This window comes from Rattus rattus, chromosome 14 (assembly GCF_011064425.1).
Source record: "Rattus rattus isolate New Zealand chromosome 14, Rrattus_CSIRO_v1, whole genome shotgun sequence".
NCBI lineage: Eukaryota > Metazoa > Chordata > Mammalia > Rodentia > Muridae > Rattus > Rattus rattus.
In genome coordinates, this window is record NC_046167.1 from 48,940,582 (window position 1) to 48,958,634 (window position 18,053).

The 18,053-nt window shown below is 44.2% G+C and overlaps 1 protein-coding gene across 3 annotated transcripts in view; it reads right to left on the reverse strand.

Annotated features, from left to right (window-relative positions):
• Positions 1-13,093: 13,093 nt before the first annotated feature.
• E2f3 (E2F transcription factor 3) overlaps positions 13,094-18,053 on the reverse strand; it is a 73,580-nt gene continuing 68,620 nt past the window's right edge. For all 3 annotated transcript variants that reach the window (XM_032884394.1, XM_032884393.1, XM_032884395.1), the window contains exons 5-7: positions 16,911-17,025; positions 14,523-14,658; positions 13,094-13,489 (exon numbers count right to left, since the gene is read on the reverse strand). In XM_032884394.1, coding sequence (XP_032740285.1) covers positions 13,227-13,489; positions 14,523-14,658; positions 16,911-17,025 — 514 coding nt within the window. In that variant the 3' untranslated portion in view covers positions 13,094-13,226. The remainder of the gene's footprint in view (positions 13,490-14,522; positions 14,659-16,910; positions 17,026-18,053) is intronic.

Below are 18,053 nucleotides of genomic sequence, written 5' to 3' on the forward strand. Positions count from 1 at the left end.
TAATTATACAGAAGAAGGGGTTTCACTGCGACATTTCTTTATTACAATTGAACTTTATTTGCATGTTGTTGTTGTTGTTGTTGTTGTTGTTGTTGTTGGTGGTGGTGGTGGTGGTGGTGGTGGTGTGTGTGTGTGTGCATGCTATATGATGTTCAGAGGTCAGAGGACAGATGTCAGAAGTGGGGTCCCTCCTTCTTCCTTATGGGTCTTGAATGGCAAGTGCTTGTCAGCAGGTGCCTTCGCCCGCTGAGCCATCTCATAAACCCTCATTTTGACATTTTTGTATATGAATATATTTTTTTTATTAAACTCACACCTTAATCATCATTAACTGGTGATTTACTTTTTTTAAAAAAAATCTAGATTTTTCTCACAAGAGAAAGTGTAATGGTATTTGTCTTTCTGACTCTGGTTTATTTAACATGATTTCCAGTTACATCCAGTTTCCTGTAAATTCTTTCCAGTCATTCTTTCTATGACTGACAATATTCCACTATATGTGTGTATATATATATATATATATATATATGTATGTATATATACTGTGTTTATGCATTGCTAGATGCTGCTTGATGCTCGGAGGCTGGATGAGGGTGTTAATTTTCCATGAAATGGCATTACAGATGGTTACCAATGTCACGTGGGTGCTGTCCATTGAATACAGGTCTCTGGAAGACCATTCCATGCTCTCAATGGCTGAGCCCCTCCAAGGCCTATTTGCTATGTTTTAAATTTTTATTTTATGTGTGTAGGTGCTTTGCACCATGCACATGCAGTACCCATGGAAGCCAGAAGAGAGAGCCGGACCCTCTGAAACTGGAGCTGCAAACGGCTGTTCACTGTCACGCGGACGCTAGGAACCAAACTGGGGTCCTCGGTACGAGTAACACGCGCTCTGAGCCACTGCGCCATTTCATCTCTTGAGACCTTATCTTTAGTTTGTTCGTTGAGGAAGTTTCCATTTCGATTTGCATACTGGCTGGACCAATTTACATTTCATCCATAGTATATGAGAGCTGCATCCTTTAGCACTTATTTTTCCTTTTCTTCATGACAGAAAAATGTTGCTGAAGAACCTTGATTGGCAACTATTTTGTTTCAGAACTTGATAGGCATCAGTTCTTCATGCTTTCCTGCATCTGGAATGTCTGTTTAGACGTGTCATTCTAACAGTTTTGCCTTTGTTAAGTAACTCGGCTTCCCCCCACCCCCACCCCCGGAACTCTCTATTCTCTTGTTGTTCTCTACTCTTGGCACGGAAAGTGGAGAGGTGCTTTCCTCATTGCTTCTATGTGGGACTGTGCTTGTCTGCTTTCCATTGCTATGATAAATTACAAACAAAAAACGACCTGGGGAGGAAAGGTTTATTTGCCCATCCCAACCACAGTCCATCATCAGAGGTAACAAGGCAGCAACTCAAAAAGGGCAGGGACCTTAAGGCAGTGACCACAGAGGGATGCTGCTGATTGGCTTTCTCCTTGTGGCTTGCTCAGCTTGTTTTCGTGCATGACTCAGGACCACCAGCCCAGGGGTGGCACTGTCCCCAGCACGTTGGGCCCACTCACATTAATCAAGAAAATGACCTACAGACTTGTCTACAGGCCAATCTGAGGGAGGCATTTTCTCAATTGAGGGTCTCTCTACTCAGTCGGCTCAAATCTGTGTCATGATCACAGACAACTAGCTAACTAGGCTCTAAATGATCCTGTACTGGGATGTGATGCTTTTTTTTTTCTAGATTTAGTTTAGTTTAGTATAGTTTCATTGGACATAGTTTATGTTTTTATATAATTTATTTCTTCCTTCTACATCAAAAGAATCATGTCTGAGCTCTTAATCTTGATTTATTTTCCCTTATAAAAGCCTTGGACATATGCACCTCACTTGGATGCTGGGAATTGACCTATGGCCCTAAGCATGAGCTGTACATGCTCATAACCACTGAGCCCTCATCAGACTCTTTTTTTTTCCTTTTTTTTTTCTTTTCTTTTTTTCGGAGCTGGGGACCGAACCCAGGGCCTTGTGCTTGCTAGGCAATCGCTCTACCACTGAGCTAAATCCCCAACCCCATCAGTCTCTTTTTTGATTTTCAAGGGTAAGCTGGCAAGGCTTCTACTGAGTAGAGTAGCAAGGAAGGGTCCTGAAAATGGGTTGCTAATATTTCTATTTTTCCTAGAATATTTTTTGTATATCATATATATGTGATATGTATGCATGTGTATATATGAGATTGATTGTGTGTGTGTGTGTGTGTATGTGTGTGTATGTGTGTGTGTGTGTATACAAATATACTGAGGCTACAGGTCACTGTCTACTGTCTTATTCAGTTATTCTACATTATTTTTTTATTTATTCTCTCATATACTGTGGCTTCCCCTTCCTCCCCTCCCCTGAGTCTCTCCTCCCACCTCCCCTCAGAAAAGTTCAGTCCTCCCAGGGACATCAACCAAACATGGCGCCGCAACAAGCTACAAAAAAGTCCAGGCCCATAGTCTGACATCAAGGCTAGAGGCAGCCCAGGAGGAAAAGGGTCCTAAAGGCAAAAGAATCAGAGCCAGTCCTGACTCCCACTGTTAGGAGCCCCACAAAAACTCCAAGCTACACAACCACAGCATATACACAAAGGGCCTAGGTCAGGCCCATATAGGCTCCCGATGCTGCGAACCCACTTGAATCTTGATCAGTTGATTCTGTGGGTCCTGTTCTTGTGGTGTCCTTGGCCCCTCTGGATCCTTATTTAATCCTTATTCCCCCTCCTCTGTAGGACTCCCCATGTTCCACTCGTATTTGGCCGTGGGACTCTGACTCTGCTTCCTTCAGTTGATGGATGAAATCTCTCTGAGGATGATTATGCTAGGCTCTGGTCCCAGCATATCCGGCAGGCAGGACAAATTGTAGGTCAGAGGTTTGTGGCTGGGTTGGTGACCCTCTGGTTCCACTTGAGTCCTTGCCTGGTTACTATGTCTATCTTAGCTTTTTGAGCACTAAATCTGGTGCTCATCCATTGGCTAGAATGTCCAGTTTCAGAGATCCATCTGAAACCACAACCATACCCCCCCTTTTTTTTCTTTTTTTCGGAGCTGGGGACCGAACCCAGGGCCTTGCGCTTGCTAGGCAAGCGCTCTACCACTGAGCTAAATCCCCAACCCCATACCCCTTTTTTAATGAGGGTTCTGAGTATCCAAATTTAGGAGCTTAAGGTTTCACAACAGGTACTTTAAGGCCTTTATCCAGCCCTCAATATATGAAACCTTTTTATTTATCATCCATACTGATTTTTCAGTATGATCCAGATGAATTTTTCCCAAGTCTGATTTAACTTTCATGCATCATTCTTTTGTTTATTTTAATTCTTTCTGAGGTAATTGGTCACTTACAGCAATGGAACTGTCACTGTTAACACACCTGGGAAGAAGGAACCTCAGTTGAAGAACTGCCCTGTCAGACTGGCCTGTGGCCATGCCTGCGAGGAATTTCTTCTTCTTTTAATGACTTATTATATTTTATGTGCATTAGTGTTTTACCTGCATGTATGTCTGTATGAGGGTGTTGGATCGCCTAGAACTAGGGTTACAGACAGTTGTGAGCTGTCAAGTGGGTGCTGGGTATTGAACCCAGGTTCTCCAGAAGAGCATCCAGTGCTCTTAACTGCTAAGACCTCTCTCTAGCCACAGGCATTTTCTTAATTACTAAGAAAATAGGCTTGGGTTATATAAGAAAAGTAGGTCAGGGTGCTGGAGAGGTGGTTCAGTGGTTAACAGTAGTGGTTGCTTTTCCAGAGGACCTGGGTTCAATTCCCAGCACCTACATGGGAGCTCACAACCGTCTCTAACTCCAGTTCAGGCAGATTCATCGTCCTCTTGTCTCTGTGGGCAAAAGCACTCAAACACACAATTTAAAAGATATCAGTCTTTAAAAGAAAAAAAAAGTAGCTTAGTAAGCCAGAGCAAGAGAGGCAGTAAGCAGTATCCCCTCATAAGTTTTTGCTTCAGCTCTTGCCTCTCCAGGTTTCTGCCCTGGCATGTTGATGCTTATACGGGTCAGGGTTCACTAAAGGAACCGAGCTACCAGAACTGGGCTCACAGGGTATGGTCTGGGTTGTCCAACAATGGCCATCTCACATGGAAATCCAGTAGTCGTTCAGTCTGTGAGGCTGGGTGTCTGAGCAGTCCCCATCTGGTGCTGAAGGCCTAGATGACTTTAGAGAGCTACTGGCCTTCAGTCTACACTACCAGCTGGAAGAAGTCGATTGCGCAACGGTGGTGAAGGAATGCTTCAGCCACAGACTTGATAAACTCGTCGTCAAGAGTGAGTTCAAGCTGGCAAAGAGCAAAAAGCTCCCACCTTCCATGTCTGTTCGTCTGTGCTGCCACCAGAAAGTGCCGTGCACACTCATAGTGGGTCTTCCTGCTTCAAATAACCCATCACGAAAATCCCTCACAGAAGTACCCAGCAGCTCATTTTAAAGTTGATTCGGACACGGTTGACAACCAAGATCAGCCCACCACAGAACTCTAAGCTGTTTCCTCTAAAAGTGGGGTTTGAGCAGTTTTACCGCAGAATCAAAACCCAAACCTGGACCTTTGATTTGTTGGCCTCATGTCTTCTGCCTCCGTGACCCAGAGCAGGTTTTGGAGGAGTCCTTGCTCTGCTTCTTCATGGTTTTTGTTTGGTGGTTTCTATGTGAAGATTTATGCATCTGTGGAGATGGCTATCTCTTCTGATGAGCAGTCATTCCTTGAGGCCTCAGTCCCCAGTACCACTGAAGAGAAAGCAGGCCTCTGTAACAGCCGCGTATCAGAACAGATCTGACAGAGAAACATAGTAAGGGCCAATAAGCATGTCCACCATGGTAACCACACTAAAGAGAGGGAAAGAATAGCCTAGGATAAGTGTGAAGTTAAAAACTCATAAGGAGTACAGATAAAGAAAGAGAGGGAGAGGGAGGAAGAAGGGCGGCAGGAAGTAGGGAGAAGCATGACCAAAGAAAACACTAATAAAGAAAGGCAAGGCATAAAACCATCTAGTAACGGGCTGGAGAGGTGGCTCGGTGGCGAACACTTGCTGGTTTCCTGCCCTTCAGGGGGCTCAAGTTCTGTTCCCAGCACCTGCCCTGCATGACTCACAGCTGCCCGTAACTCCACTCTGGGGTGGGGGAGGGACTCATTCCCTCTTCTGGCCCCCACAGGCATTTTCACACAGGTGACAAACATCCATTACAAACTATTTAATAACAAAATAGACTATGTAAACAAAATTGGATGAAAGAGGGATGGCAGAGGTTTAAAAATAAAGCAAAAGCAACTTTGAAAAAATAACAGTGGAAACAGAAAAGTGGACATTGGAAGAGCTTTCTGGGCCCTTTTACATTGCAATCTGTGAGGTCTGGGGTAAGGGCTGGAATGGACTCTGGCTTTTCCCTCTTCACACTCTCCAGGTTGTTGGTGGTATGGACTTGAGATCAGGCTTGTCCATCATACATCAGGGGGCTTTACACAAATACTTTACCACTGCACTACCTTTCAGCCCCACGGTCAAGCAGCAACCACTACTGCCGAGGCTCACTTGCTCCCGTCTTCCCTTTCTGGAACATGTGCATCCCAGGTGCTAGGATGGAAATGCCCAAGAAAGGAACACACTTCCCAGTGTGTCAGAAAGGGAAGCACGAAACGGTTCTGCACTTGATGGAGAGTCGAAGGCATGGGGTTCTTCTTCTGCCTGCCTGGCTCAGTGCTTTTAGATTCCATCCAGCAAAATGTGTGTGTGTGTGTGTGTGTGTGTGTGTGTGTGAGAGTGTGTGTGTGAGAGTGTGTGAGTGTGTGTGACGCAGAATCTGGACATCTAATATACCTTGGGCTCAGAACTCAGCGAGCAGCCTTTTGTCTATGCCTAATTCTTCCTCCATCTACAAGGACCTCTGGTTGGCCACCACACAGACCTACAGGGTATGCACAGTTTTCCTGACTTGTGATTATTCCCTATTTCTAGGTCTCCAGAGTAGCATAGCCCAAACAAGTGTCATTGTCCTCTGGAGATGGCTCCCTGCTGCAGCACTCCATGGTCTGAGAGCATTGCCATGATTGCCTTTTCCAATGCCAGCCTGCACCCAAAGTCAGGCACACCACATTCTCCTGTGTAGGACTTCCAACCTGACATTGTAAGTCTGTACCTTCCAGGCCAATTTTGTGGCTATGGGGCTATGGACTAGACTTCCAGACTTGGGTAGAAGAGATAGTCAGTTTCTTACCTTTCTCTGTGCTTCCTCCTTCCTGTCCCTGGATTAGCTTCCTTAGCCGGAGTCTTCGTATAATGTCTCCTGGGGGAAGGTTCTAGAACACCATCTCCTCCAGAAGTTGAGGCTTTATTGAATGCTATCCTTGTGGGTTCTAAGAGCTCAATTCCTCAGACTGATCGATTCTAACTGGTCAGTACAGGAGTTTTTGTAGGTCACTGACAGACAGATGACCTCATCGGTCATGTTTCTTATTTTGGTGAATACCTGAGAAAGCGTGAACCGAGGCTTTATTTTGTCTTGCAGTTCAAGGGAATGTGGTCCACTATGTCGAGGAACATATAGAGCTTTAAGGCCATAATCTGCAGTCAGAAAGCGTGGACAGGATGTGGCAGTCCTCTCTAGGTGCACCACCAATGACTCACTTCCTCCACCTTTTAAGGTTCCACAACACAGGCTGGAGAGAGATGATTCAGTGGGTAGAAGCACCTCTTGTAGAGGTCCCATGTTCAGTTCCCAGCATCCATCCAATGGCTCACAACTAGCTGCTTGCAACTCGAGCTCCCGGGGATCCAATGCCTCTGGCTTGCAAGGGCCCCTGTACTGATAGGCAAATACCCCTCTCCCCATACACACGATCAAATAATATAAGCACATTTTGAATTCAGTCTTAAGGCCCCACAATCTACTAATGTAGTGGCATGTTGTGACCAGTTAGAGATCAAGTGTTGAAGCACACGACCGTGCAGGGGATAAGTCTTGTTCAGAACACATGGATTTACAACGAATCTTGTTTTTTTCTTCCCATCAAGGTTGTAGTTGAGATACGGGTTGAGGCTACCCTACCTTGCAGAGAAAGGACCGGCTTGGGTTTAGTAGAGTTGGAATTGTGTCTGTCTGGGCAATCTTCTCCAAACACTCCTACATTCAGTCACACAGGCCTGAGACTGGGCACCGCCCCAAACCACCCTTCATCAGATGCTCTGTCGAGTTCCCCAGTGACAGGATTGGATCCTTTGTTTTTGCTTCTGCCTTTAGCCATCTGTTCTTCTGCATCTTCCGCAAATGGCTTTAGAAAGGAAGGTGTGAAAAGATCCGTATTTGCTTCTCTTAGTTAAAAGTTCTTTCTCTGGCCTGTGCAACTGAATGTGGAAGACTTCTCTACCACCTAAACCTACCCTCCTCCATCCCAGTCAACTCCAGCACCTAGAACAGTACCTGGCATAAAACTACCACTTTCTGTTCATTCAAAGCATGACTGAACAACCAAATTCCTTATCCTGATGAATGAATACAAAATTTCTGTTACTTATCTGCTATCTTTAAAAAAATATACATTTACTTATTTCCATTTATTTATTTATTTATAATGTATGTGAGGAGGTCAGAGGGCAATTTGCAGGAGTCGATTTTCTCTCCATCTTGTGGGCCATAGGAATACAACTCATGTTATCAGATGCCTTTACTTGCTTAACCTTTACAGCCCTTATATGCTGATTCTAAATGTTACTAAGACCAATGCCCAGCCTTTCCTCACTAGAGACATCAATCCTATATAATACCAAGCATGCTTCTGAAATCTACAGATCCTTGTCTTCAGTCCATGTTCCTACATAACTCAACCCTATGTGATTGGACTCAAATTCATCTATCTAAACTTCTCAGCTGTTTTTGTGGATGAGAAATTCTTTAATGTGTCAACTCTGTTATCAATAGACTGCTGAAAGGAAAAAAAATGTATCTTTGTTTTGTTATGCTTCAGTCACTGGCTTGATTGTAGACTCGATGACCTGCTGACCAAATACACAGGTTTCCTTGGCTAGGACAGCAGCCATGTTAGATGACAGAAAAGTCAGGTCCTAAGCTCTGGGTGAACATGATGCTACACAGAACAAAATGAAATGTAAGACAATGTACAAAAATGAGAACACATTACAGTCAGATCCGAGTTGAGAAACAGTAATACATAGGCAACAACAAAAAAGCAAAAGCAAAACAAAAAAATTCTGAACTGATGATATGGCCCTTGGGTTTCTTTTTTTTTTCTTTCTTTTTTTTTTTTTTGGTTCTTTTTTTTCGGAGCTGGGGACCGAACCCAGGGCCTTGCGCTTCCTAGGTAAGCGCTCTAACCACTGAGCTAAATCCCCAGCCCGGGTTTCTTTTTTTAAGATTTATTTATTTATTATATATAAGTACACTGTAGCTGTCTTCAGACACACCAAGAGAGGGCATCATATCCCATTTTAGATGGTTGTGAGCCACCATGCAGTTGTGGGAATTGAACTCAGGACCTCTGGAAGAGCTGTCAGGGTTCTTAACCACTGAGTCCTCTCTCCAGCCTACCCTTGGGTATTTAAATGTGCAAAATCTGAACTCTTATTCGTTGGGTGGTTGGTGGTTGGTGGTGTACACCTTTAATTCCATCACTTGGGGAGGAGAACAGGCAGATCTGTGTTGGAAGCCATCCTGGTCTACAGAATGAGTTCTAGGATGACCAGAGCTACACAGAAAAACTTTATCTTGAAAAAAAAAAAAAAAACCCAAAAGAACTTTCATTTAAGTATTTACAAGGGGCACTACTCTAGGAACTGAAATCATAGTAAACCAGACAGAAACCATTATAGAATCTCTGTTCTAAGGTAAAACAGGAGGCAGCATGAGCTAACTCATGCATGATTTGCAAATACTCAGAACATTCATCAGAGCACCTGAGAAAGTGTTTAGAATTCTAACAGTCTACAGTTGGAAACCCGAGTATGCATCGGCTTACAGAAGATACATTGAGGCACATCCACACAATGGACTGTTATTCAGGCATAAAAAGGAATGAAAGATTGGCCATGTTACTAAATGGATGAACCTTGAAATTGTACTAAAAAGCCAGACACAGAGACTTTATAGTTCTTATTCCATTATGGGAGATATTCAGAAAGGCAACCGTTGGCAGCTGAATGGACTAGCGGTTGCCACCAGCGTTAAGTAGGGAGGAAAGGAAGTGGCTGTTTAGTTCATACTGGTTTCCCTCTGGGGTGATTAGCTATTTAGGAACCAGATAGATATGGCTGTGCACTGTGAGCAACACACTAAAGTCACTAATGATATGTTTTGTTGTGTGTTTTACTACACTAAAAAAAAAGTTCCTGGCATAACTTCTGTGCCCCCACCCCCAACCCATTTCTCAAAATAAGAAAGCGCCTGGCTAATGAGTAAAATCCCTAGAATGGTATAAGGCCATTACAAACATGAATCTGGATTGTAAGTGCCAACATAGGAAAACATCCACGACATATATGATGCAGGAATAAACACACTGTAGGCTTGGGCCACGAAGTAAGACCCTATCTATAACGGGGAGCATGCCTCGAACGTAGCTCAGTTGGTAGAGTGTTTGTCTAGCATGCACAAAGCCCTGAGTTCAATCCCCAGCAACACATAAAACAAACCGGGTGAGGTGGTACCCACTGGCCTATGATCTCAGCACTCGGGAGGTAGATGCAGAAAGATCTGGAATTCAAGGCTGTGATCAGCCACACAGCAAGTTCGAAGCCAACCTACAGTACAGAATATCCTGCCTAAAACACCAACCACCTCATCCCAGGAGAACTTAAGACTAAGAAAATCCAGCCACAAGTCTGAACTCTTAAAAAAAAAATCATTTTATTGACCCTTTACCATACAAAATTTATTCAAATTACATCCATTTGAAGTGGTAAGATCACAGCTAGAACAGGTCACCCTGTAACAAATCTATTTACAAAATCCATCATAAAAGCTTTTGTTTGTTTGTTTGTCTATTTTTACATTATATTACATTATTTATTTATTTTTTTTAAACTAGCATACAGCACAAAGCTAAACTGATTAGTAGTTTGCCTACTCCCAGGGCTGGGAGGAACACTTCCTTTTTACAAAAAGCATGTACCCCGCAGGAAAGACATTCCCACACCCTGCCAACTGCCACCCAACCCCCTCCTCAGGCATCTTCCTCAGATCCCTCCTCACACACACAACCTGCCACGCGCACCCTTGGATTCTTACTTCGTTTTTTTTTTTCCTGAAAGCGAAAGCTTTAAATACTGTGATTCTATTTACAGACAGAACTACACGTCGACAAAAAAAAAAAAAAAAAAAAAAGGCAAACAAGAGTCACAAGCGCAACGACGACAAAACAAAAACAAAAACCAAAAAACAAAACACAAAAACCCAAAGGCGATGGTCTTAAAAAATTACAAACCAGCTAGAAAATATTCTGGCAGTGTTTACAACTGAATTGCTATCTCTGTACAAAACCGGTAAATAATGGCATTGTGAGCGGACTGTATTGACTTAAATAAAACGGCTATGTACACAAACACACGCCTAACACTGTTTGACAGCTCATGTGTTGCCCTTTATACAGTTTTAAATTCCGAGGCTCACGCCGTCTTCATGCGCACACGTGTAACTTTCAGCCATTCCGCATGTGAGCTTTCAGTAGCAGCAACTCAATGGTACCAGGGAACCTGCATCTCAGGCCTTCAAAGTAACAAAAATACTGTAGTACTCATCTAACTTTGTGTGCCAGATGCTACGAGCAAAGAAAACGCCTAAATGCAAACAGAACATAGTATGGATGTCTCATACTACGGACGCCAGTTAAGCCCCTTTAACTGGAAAAAAAAAAATAAAAAGCCTTATGCGTGAAAGAACTCTTGAAGACTTATTAGTATTCCTTTCATTTCTTAGAACAATAAATATGGCATTACAATACGAATAGTTTCAACAAGAAAAGTTCAACCAAACACACGACAACCTAGGGCCAGGTGAGTTCAGTCATTAGACTTTGGGGACAGAAACCCAGCCCTATGCAGCTGGCAAAGAGAATTACACAACGCCAGAAGCAGAGGCAGCTAACCAGATGAGATAAATATAGGGGCATGGGGGAAAGCTTGGCATAAACGGTTTCCCATACAGGAAAAAACCCCACAGTGCATTTCCAGTAGGCACTTAACACGAAGCTCCCCCTCCCTCCTCCACCCCAGTGCTTCAGCTCGGACCACACGGAGGATTATTCTGTACCAAGTCCAGAGTGTGTGAGGGGAGGAGGCCGGGGCTGGAGGCTGAAGAAGAGAGAGGAAGATAGTCTGCACCTTTGATTTTTTTTTTCTTCCCAAACATACACCACGCATACCCACACACAGAGTTTAAAGTGCCGGTGTCCTCTGTCTCCACCCTCCCCCCACCACCACCACTTTGCATATTGTGGAAATCTATCTAGAGTAAACTGGCCAGGGTTCTTGTGGTTTAGTCAATGTTTTCCCAAGGGATATTTTCAACTCGATCAAGTGTGTATGAGTTGAGTGCCTACTACGTGCCTCCTGGGCAGGCCAGGCACATAGTGTTTCAAACTGCTCAGCTGGAGGTTAGTTGTCATGACTAACTCATTTCCGCAGCCCTTAGCATCCGAGGAATGGATTTGAGGTACTATGCCATATTCAACACCAGGACAAGATGGCCGTCGCCACCCGCCAGTGGGAACGCTATTCTTGGAAGTAACTGGAAGGGTCTTTGCTGACACAAAGCCTCCAGTTTGGGACACCATTCCTGAGGAGTAACAAGGGAGTCGCCCTGGCATTCTATCAACGACGCATTTCCTGTGTCCTGATCTCCCTTAATCCAAACTCACCCACTCACAGTGGGTGGGGTGGATGGGCTCTGGCTAGAACTAGTCCACCCCCAGACACAGTGGGAGCTCCTCGTTCCAACTTAAGGAAGTGTCCCTGACAGAATGCCACTCACACCATGGGATGTCTTTCTCCCTAGGGCCTCTCCACCTGACCGCATCCTGAGAAGTGGTCTCCCTGAGTGTGGCATTAGAGCCCTTTCCCCGGTCACAGGGGCCCGGGGAGCCCAAGGATGGAGGGGATCCATGCCTGCTGCTCCATGGGACAGCTGTACCATCTGGCCCGAGGTCCTCACCGTGGGCCACTCGAGGCAGTGAGCTCCAGAGCGGTTCTCGCCCTCAGCTCCCCTCCTGGGAAAGGAAGCAAGACAAGAGGATGCTTCTGGCAGAGGCTAAGTGGACCTTAGGTCACACAGGGCAGATGCTTTCATAGTAGAGGTTCTCTCCCTCTGCTAAAGGAATAGGAATTTGCAAACTCGCTTTAAGGTAAACAACTCAATCGAAAATAGTGATGGGTGCCACAGGAATAAATCGATGGCAGCTAGAAAAAATAAAATTCTAAAACAACCACAAGGAACTCCTAAGTCGTAAGTAACCAACGAAAACTCACAAATCGGGATGGGGGCGTGTGAGGGGTATGGAGACAGGGAAATCCACAACAGCTTCGAGCAGCAGAACTCTACCAGTCTCTGTATCTGCAATGAGTACTTGCAAACAAGGTCTTCATCCAAAAGGCTCCGGAGGCTCTCGAAGCCTCCTAGTGGGACACGCGGCCCATAGCTTACACTGAATTAGAAGAGTAATTTAAATATTCCTAAGAGCTTTAGAAAATCCGTGTCATTCCTTTGCATGACTTCAAGCTTGCATTTGTGGCAGAATTCCATTCCATGTTAGCAGACTCACAAAGACATGCATTCTGCAGAGAAGGCACGGCTTGAAATGCTGTTCAGGGGGAGGGCTATTCTCCAGTGGGCCAGGTGGCCGGACCCATTCAACAGCCCGTCCATTAGGCACAGCAAGCCAGTCCGCAAGGAAAGGAGAGGAAGGGGGGAGAAAAGGACAGGTGAGAGACACCTGATTGCACATCTTCTCACTTGCTGACTCGTCAGGAAGATTTGGGAGCCTGGGACCAGGCAGGGCTTTTCCCAAGGGAGCCCACAACTGTGCGCTTAGAAAAAAAAAATTAATTCATCAAAATGTCAGCTTTGTTCTGAAGTTTACTTCATGATACTCTTGGAGGAAGAAGGTAGGAAGGGACAACACTGCGATACACGTTCTGATTCCGTGATAAAAAAATAATTGGTTTATAAGGACAGTTTGTACAAAGCCCAATCAACTACACATGAAGTCCTCCACGAGGGGTAGCTTTTCTAGATCATAGGCATCAAAGAGATCGCTGATGCCCTCCTCCTCCCCAAGGCTCAGCAGATAGTCCTCTTGGAGCAGGGGAGGCAGTAAGTTCACAAAAGGTCCTTCAAGGTTGGAAGGAATTTGGTCCTCAGTCTGCTGTAAAAGGTTGGCTGGGGAGGCCAGAGGAGAGAGGTTTGCTGTAGAAACCGAGCAGTCGCTATGTCCTGAGTTGTTAGAAGCCAAGTCTGTAAGGGCGGAAAAGGGGCATGGGGAGGAGAGCCAAGGTTAGGAGAAAACTCAAACAAACAAGCTACTTTTTCTGGAAGAATGTATATGCTGCTGTCCCTCACTCAATGGGGCTATTTGAGGACAGAGATCACCATTGGGCTAATAGGCATGAAGAATGACATCACTTGCTTGGTCCTAGCCTATTCATGTTTAACCTTTTTTTTTTTTTTTTTTTTAGAAGGGTTTTCTGTATCATTAATTCCAAGCTGAAGCTCCCAAGAGTCTTTCTTCAGTGGGAGGAAAAGAGAAGTGGGCTATTCCCTGCCGTGTTCTGAGTGCATACAGCCTCTCCTCTCTGCCCTGGAGAGGAAGATGAGGTCAAGACTCTGAGCAAGGCTTGTCTTTTCAATTCCATCCCTAATGACTTGGGTAGACTTCAAGATGTCTACCCAAGCATGGCTGACACCCCAAGGCTGTCCATAGCCTCACTCCTCACTGCTAGCAATTGTCCGGTACACCAAGGAAACAGTTTTCTGCTTTCAAGAGTCTTCATCGGGGTGAGGGACCATTTGGACCAAGATCATTATTTTAGTCTACAAATTGATAATAATGCTTCGGAAAACTATTCTGATAACATGAAACTTCTCTCCCCATCCGCCCTTCATAAAACACGCAGGTCATCCCATGGCCAACTGGTGGACACCCAGGACCCGGAAGCAAGTTCACAATGGACTTGGAGCCACCTTCTTGACTCCTACAGGGCAAGCAGGTCACCCTCTCGCACCAGGCCTTTAACACGGTGAGTGATGAGCGGCTAGCGTCACTCATAAACTCCAGGCCCACTTGCGGGCACTGACCCTGTGAACTGGTTTTGCCCAGCACTTTGGTTACTCTGGCAAGTTTGATGGGTTACTGGTGACTCCTATCAATCTAGGCGGCATCAGTCTAGTGGACCCAAGCATTTTGTTAAGTCTTAGCCATGGGGTCCCAAAAGATCCTTCTCAACGCCTTTCCTTGTAAACACTGTTTCTCAGAGTGAAGTCCTTTTACCTTTGGAAGTGGGCTTAGGGATATTCCCATTGTGGTCTTGGTTATTTGTTTTCATGGGTCTGTGTGTTTCCGTCTCTTCTGGACACAAGTAAACCTCAATGGGCCCTTGGGTACTTGCCAAATGGATTTGTAGGCTCTAGAAACAAGAAAGAGATCAAGTTCACTTAGAAATGAAAAGCAAAGCACGTCTTCCCTAACACTGAAATGGAAGGGCGACATTCATTCTTCATTTCGCTCCTCCATTCTTCGTCTGTCAGCACTGACATTTTTCAAGAGCAGGGGCCAGCAAACAACTACAGTCTGAAGGCCAAATCCAGGCCACCATCCAGCTTTGTAAATAAAGTTTTATTGGGACAGAGAATTCGTGGCCATTCCCAGGCTGCCTATATTGCCTCTGGCTAGTTTCACATCACATAGTAACATGTAATAGAGTTTACTGCTTGAATAATCTGAACAGAAACTATGTTGCCTAAAGCCCAGGACAACCTGGAGCTTTAAAAGTTTGTTGATTCTCGCTAGAGAAATAATTTTTTGGGGGGTGGGGATGTCCAGGTCTTCTTTTTTTTTTTTTTTTTTTTTGAGCTGGGGACCCGAACCCAGGGCCTTGCGCTTCCTAGGTAGCGCTCTACCACTGAGCTAAGTCCCCAGCCCCCGTCCCAGGTCTTCTTTAGCTATATTATTTTCCTACAGATTATTTAAAGGTCTGTTAAATGTTTCAAACAATGTATTCCCGTTCCTCATAATAAGATTTTTCTAATATTAAACTCTAATATCCAATTTATAAACAGTATTTTAAATTGCTAGGAGCTTTAGTGAGTAAGAGAATATAAATAAAGCATATTGATTATTTTAAATTTGCTTGTTTGTTTTTGATATAAGGTCTCTTGGTGTAGCCCTGCCTGTCCTGGAACTCATTCGTCTACAAGCTGGACTTGAATTCAAAAGATTTACCTGTCCTTTCCTCCCAAGTGCTGGGATCAAAGGCGTGTGTCACCACTGCCCAGCATATTGTTAAAAAAATATGTTTATTTACTTATTTTAAAATAATTGGACTATAAATGAATTTAAGAAAGAATCACTCATCTGTTTTCATGTGTACCTGTGCTTTGCCGGAATGCATCCTTACACATCAGCATGTAAACCTGTTGGTGCTGTGAGAGGCGCTGGATCCTCTGAGAATGGAATTACAGATGGCTGTGAGCTGCCCTGTGGGTGCTGGGAATCACCCAGGTCCTTTGGAGGAGCAGCCACTGATCTTAACCACTAAGCCATCTCTCCAGCCCAAGACTTATTTTAATTTTATTATTTTTATTTTTAAGAATGATTCTCATTTTACGTGTTTGTATGTTTTCCCTGCACGTATGTCTTTACACCATGTGCATGCCTGGGCACCTGACAAGCTATTACAGATGGTTGTAAGGTGCTGCATGGCTGCTGGGTATTGAACCAAGGTCCTCTCGCAAAACAATAGGTGTTCTTAACCACTAAGCCATCTCTTCAGCACATTATTTAAAGGTATGTTTTTAATGTCTCTGTGAATATAGCTTCCAATGTGTGGCTGGTGTGGGCCAGAGTCCCACAGGGCACTGCATCTTCTGGAGCTGGAGTTTCAGGTCCTTATGAGGTGTACTACATGGGTGCTGGGAACTGAACTTGGGTCCTCTGGAATAGGGTCAGTGCTATAACCACTGAGCTATCTCTTCAGCTTGCTCAGTACACTATTATCTAGGCCATAACATTGTAACTGTGTAAGGTAAGAAATTTACCTTGTAAATTTAGCATTTTTAATATTTTAGGTATTATCTTTTAACAGTCTAGGTATTTTCTTTTCACTATAGTTCCTTTATCTTATAATTACAGCCTAGGCTGATTGCAGCAAAGTACACCTGAAAGCAATTACACGCGCGACCGTCCTACTTTCTTACAATATTCTCGGCTATTGATTACCCCAAGGTCCCATTTAATTTTCTCAAAGTAAACAGGCTACAAATGATTTTTAAGAATTCTTAAAATGGGTTAGGTCAGGGAGTTACTTCTACAACCCCGGGAACTCAATCTATAGTGGGGACTGTCCGTACACAAGGCAGTCAAGATAAAATTTCTCAAGTGGTTCAAATTGATCACAACCACCAGATAACAAATTGTGAAAAAGGCAAGTTTATGACAGCAAGGGCACCAAAGCCTGCTGGGACAGAACACCCTTCTAAGTTGAAACCAGGCATTTGGGGATTTTTGAACCCCTTTAAACTTTAGGTTAAGGGAAGGTATATACGGGAAAGGATCATCAAGTTCTTGGGCGGGGTTAGACTTTAACCGTGAACCGACGATTCTTCAGTTCAGGCATTCTGGAATGTTCTCCACAGATGGACCGAGGCGCTGTCTCCTTACCTCTATTGAATCAGGCACTTCAAGTCTTGTTTCTGGAGGGGCTTTCACAACTATAACAGTTTGGTCTTTAAGGCCACTAATTTTTCGAATATCTTGATATGTAACATAAGCTAACGTAAGAAGCGTTAAGGAAATCACCTTCCATCTTGTTGCCACAGATATAGCTATCATAAAAAAATGATATATCAGACACAGAAAAATTACCCATGTTTCATGACTTAAGAATAGGTACGCCTTCCCTTTCGGATTGTCAAATAAATGGATTCCTCATGGCCCTTCCTTTCTGGTTGGTGTTTAAGACTAAAAGAAATCTACTTTACCTTGCCAATCTTGTGAACTCCAGTGAAGTGCCCTGTCAATCAAACTGACTGACAGACGATCCTAATTTGCAGCGGGGTGGGGGGAGTAAGATTTACTAATCAAAATTTGAGACCGCAGCTACTTCTGCTTGCTATTAGCAAGTGTTAGCAGGCACCAAATGAATGAATAAAAAGCAAATACATCGGGGGAAGGATGGCGTCTACCGCTCGTGCAGACAAGCCTGTTTACTGGAGTGCACCTGGGCTGCTGTGATTACATATTGCCTAGAGATCAGAGCATCATTATTTCTGTTAGAAAAAAAATCACCCTTGTTATTATTATCACCAGAACATTTCAGGGTTCCCAAGGAGGTGAGCAGCTCCCAGGTGCTCAGCAACTGAATGAATTTAAGATACAATGACTCTGCTAAAAAGAATAAATTAACATTTCACGACTCTCTGCAGTTACTTCCAAGTCCTGAACAATTCGTCTAAGTGTCCTGGAAGCTAAGCCTAAAAGGATATCACGAAAGAGCTTGGATGACAAACGCGCTCACACACTCAGCTAGAGACAGACGTTCAGCAGTAGAGTCTACAGCTCAAGGCTTTCTCTTAATCAACACAGAGGAACACATTTGATATTATATGAGTTTCTAGTCAACCTTTTAAAAATTAGTTTGTGTGTGTGTATGCGCGTGCGCGTGTGTGTGTACACGTGTGCACACATCACGGCTAGTGTGGCAGTCAGCTGACAATTTTTAGAAGCCAGGTTCTCTCCTTCCACCACTGCTCCACAGACCAAACTCAGGACACCAGCCAAGCTTGTGCAGCAAGGAGCACTTTT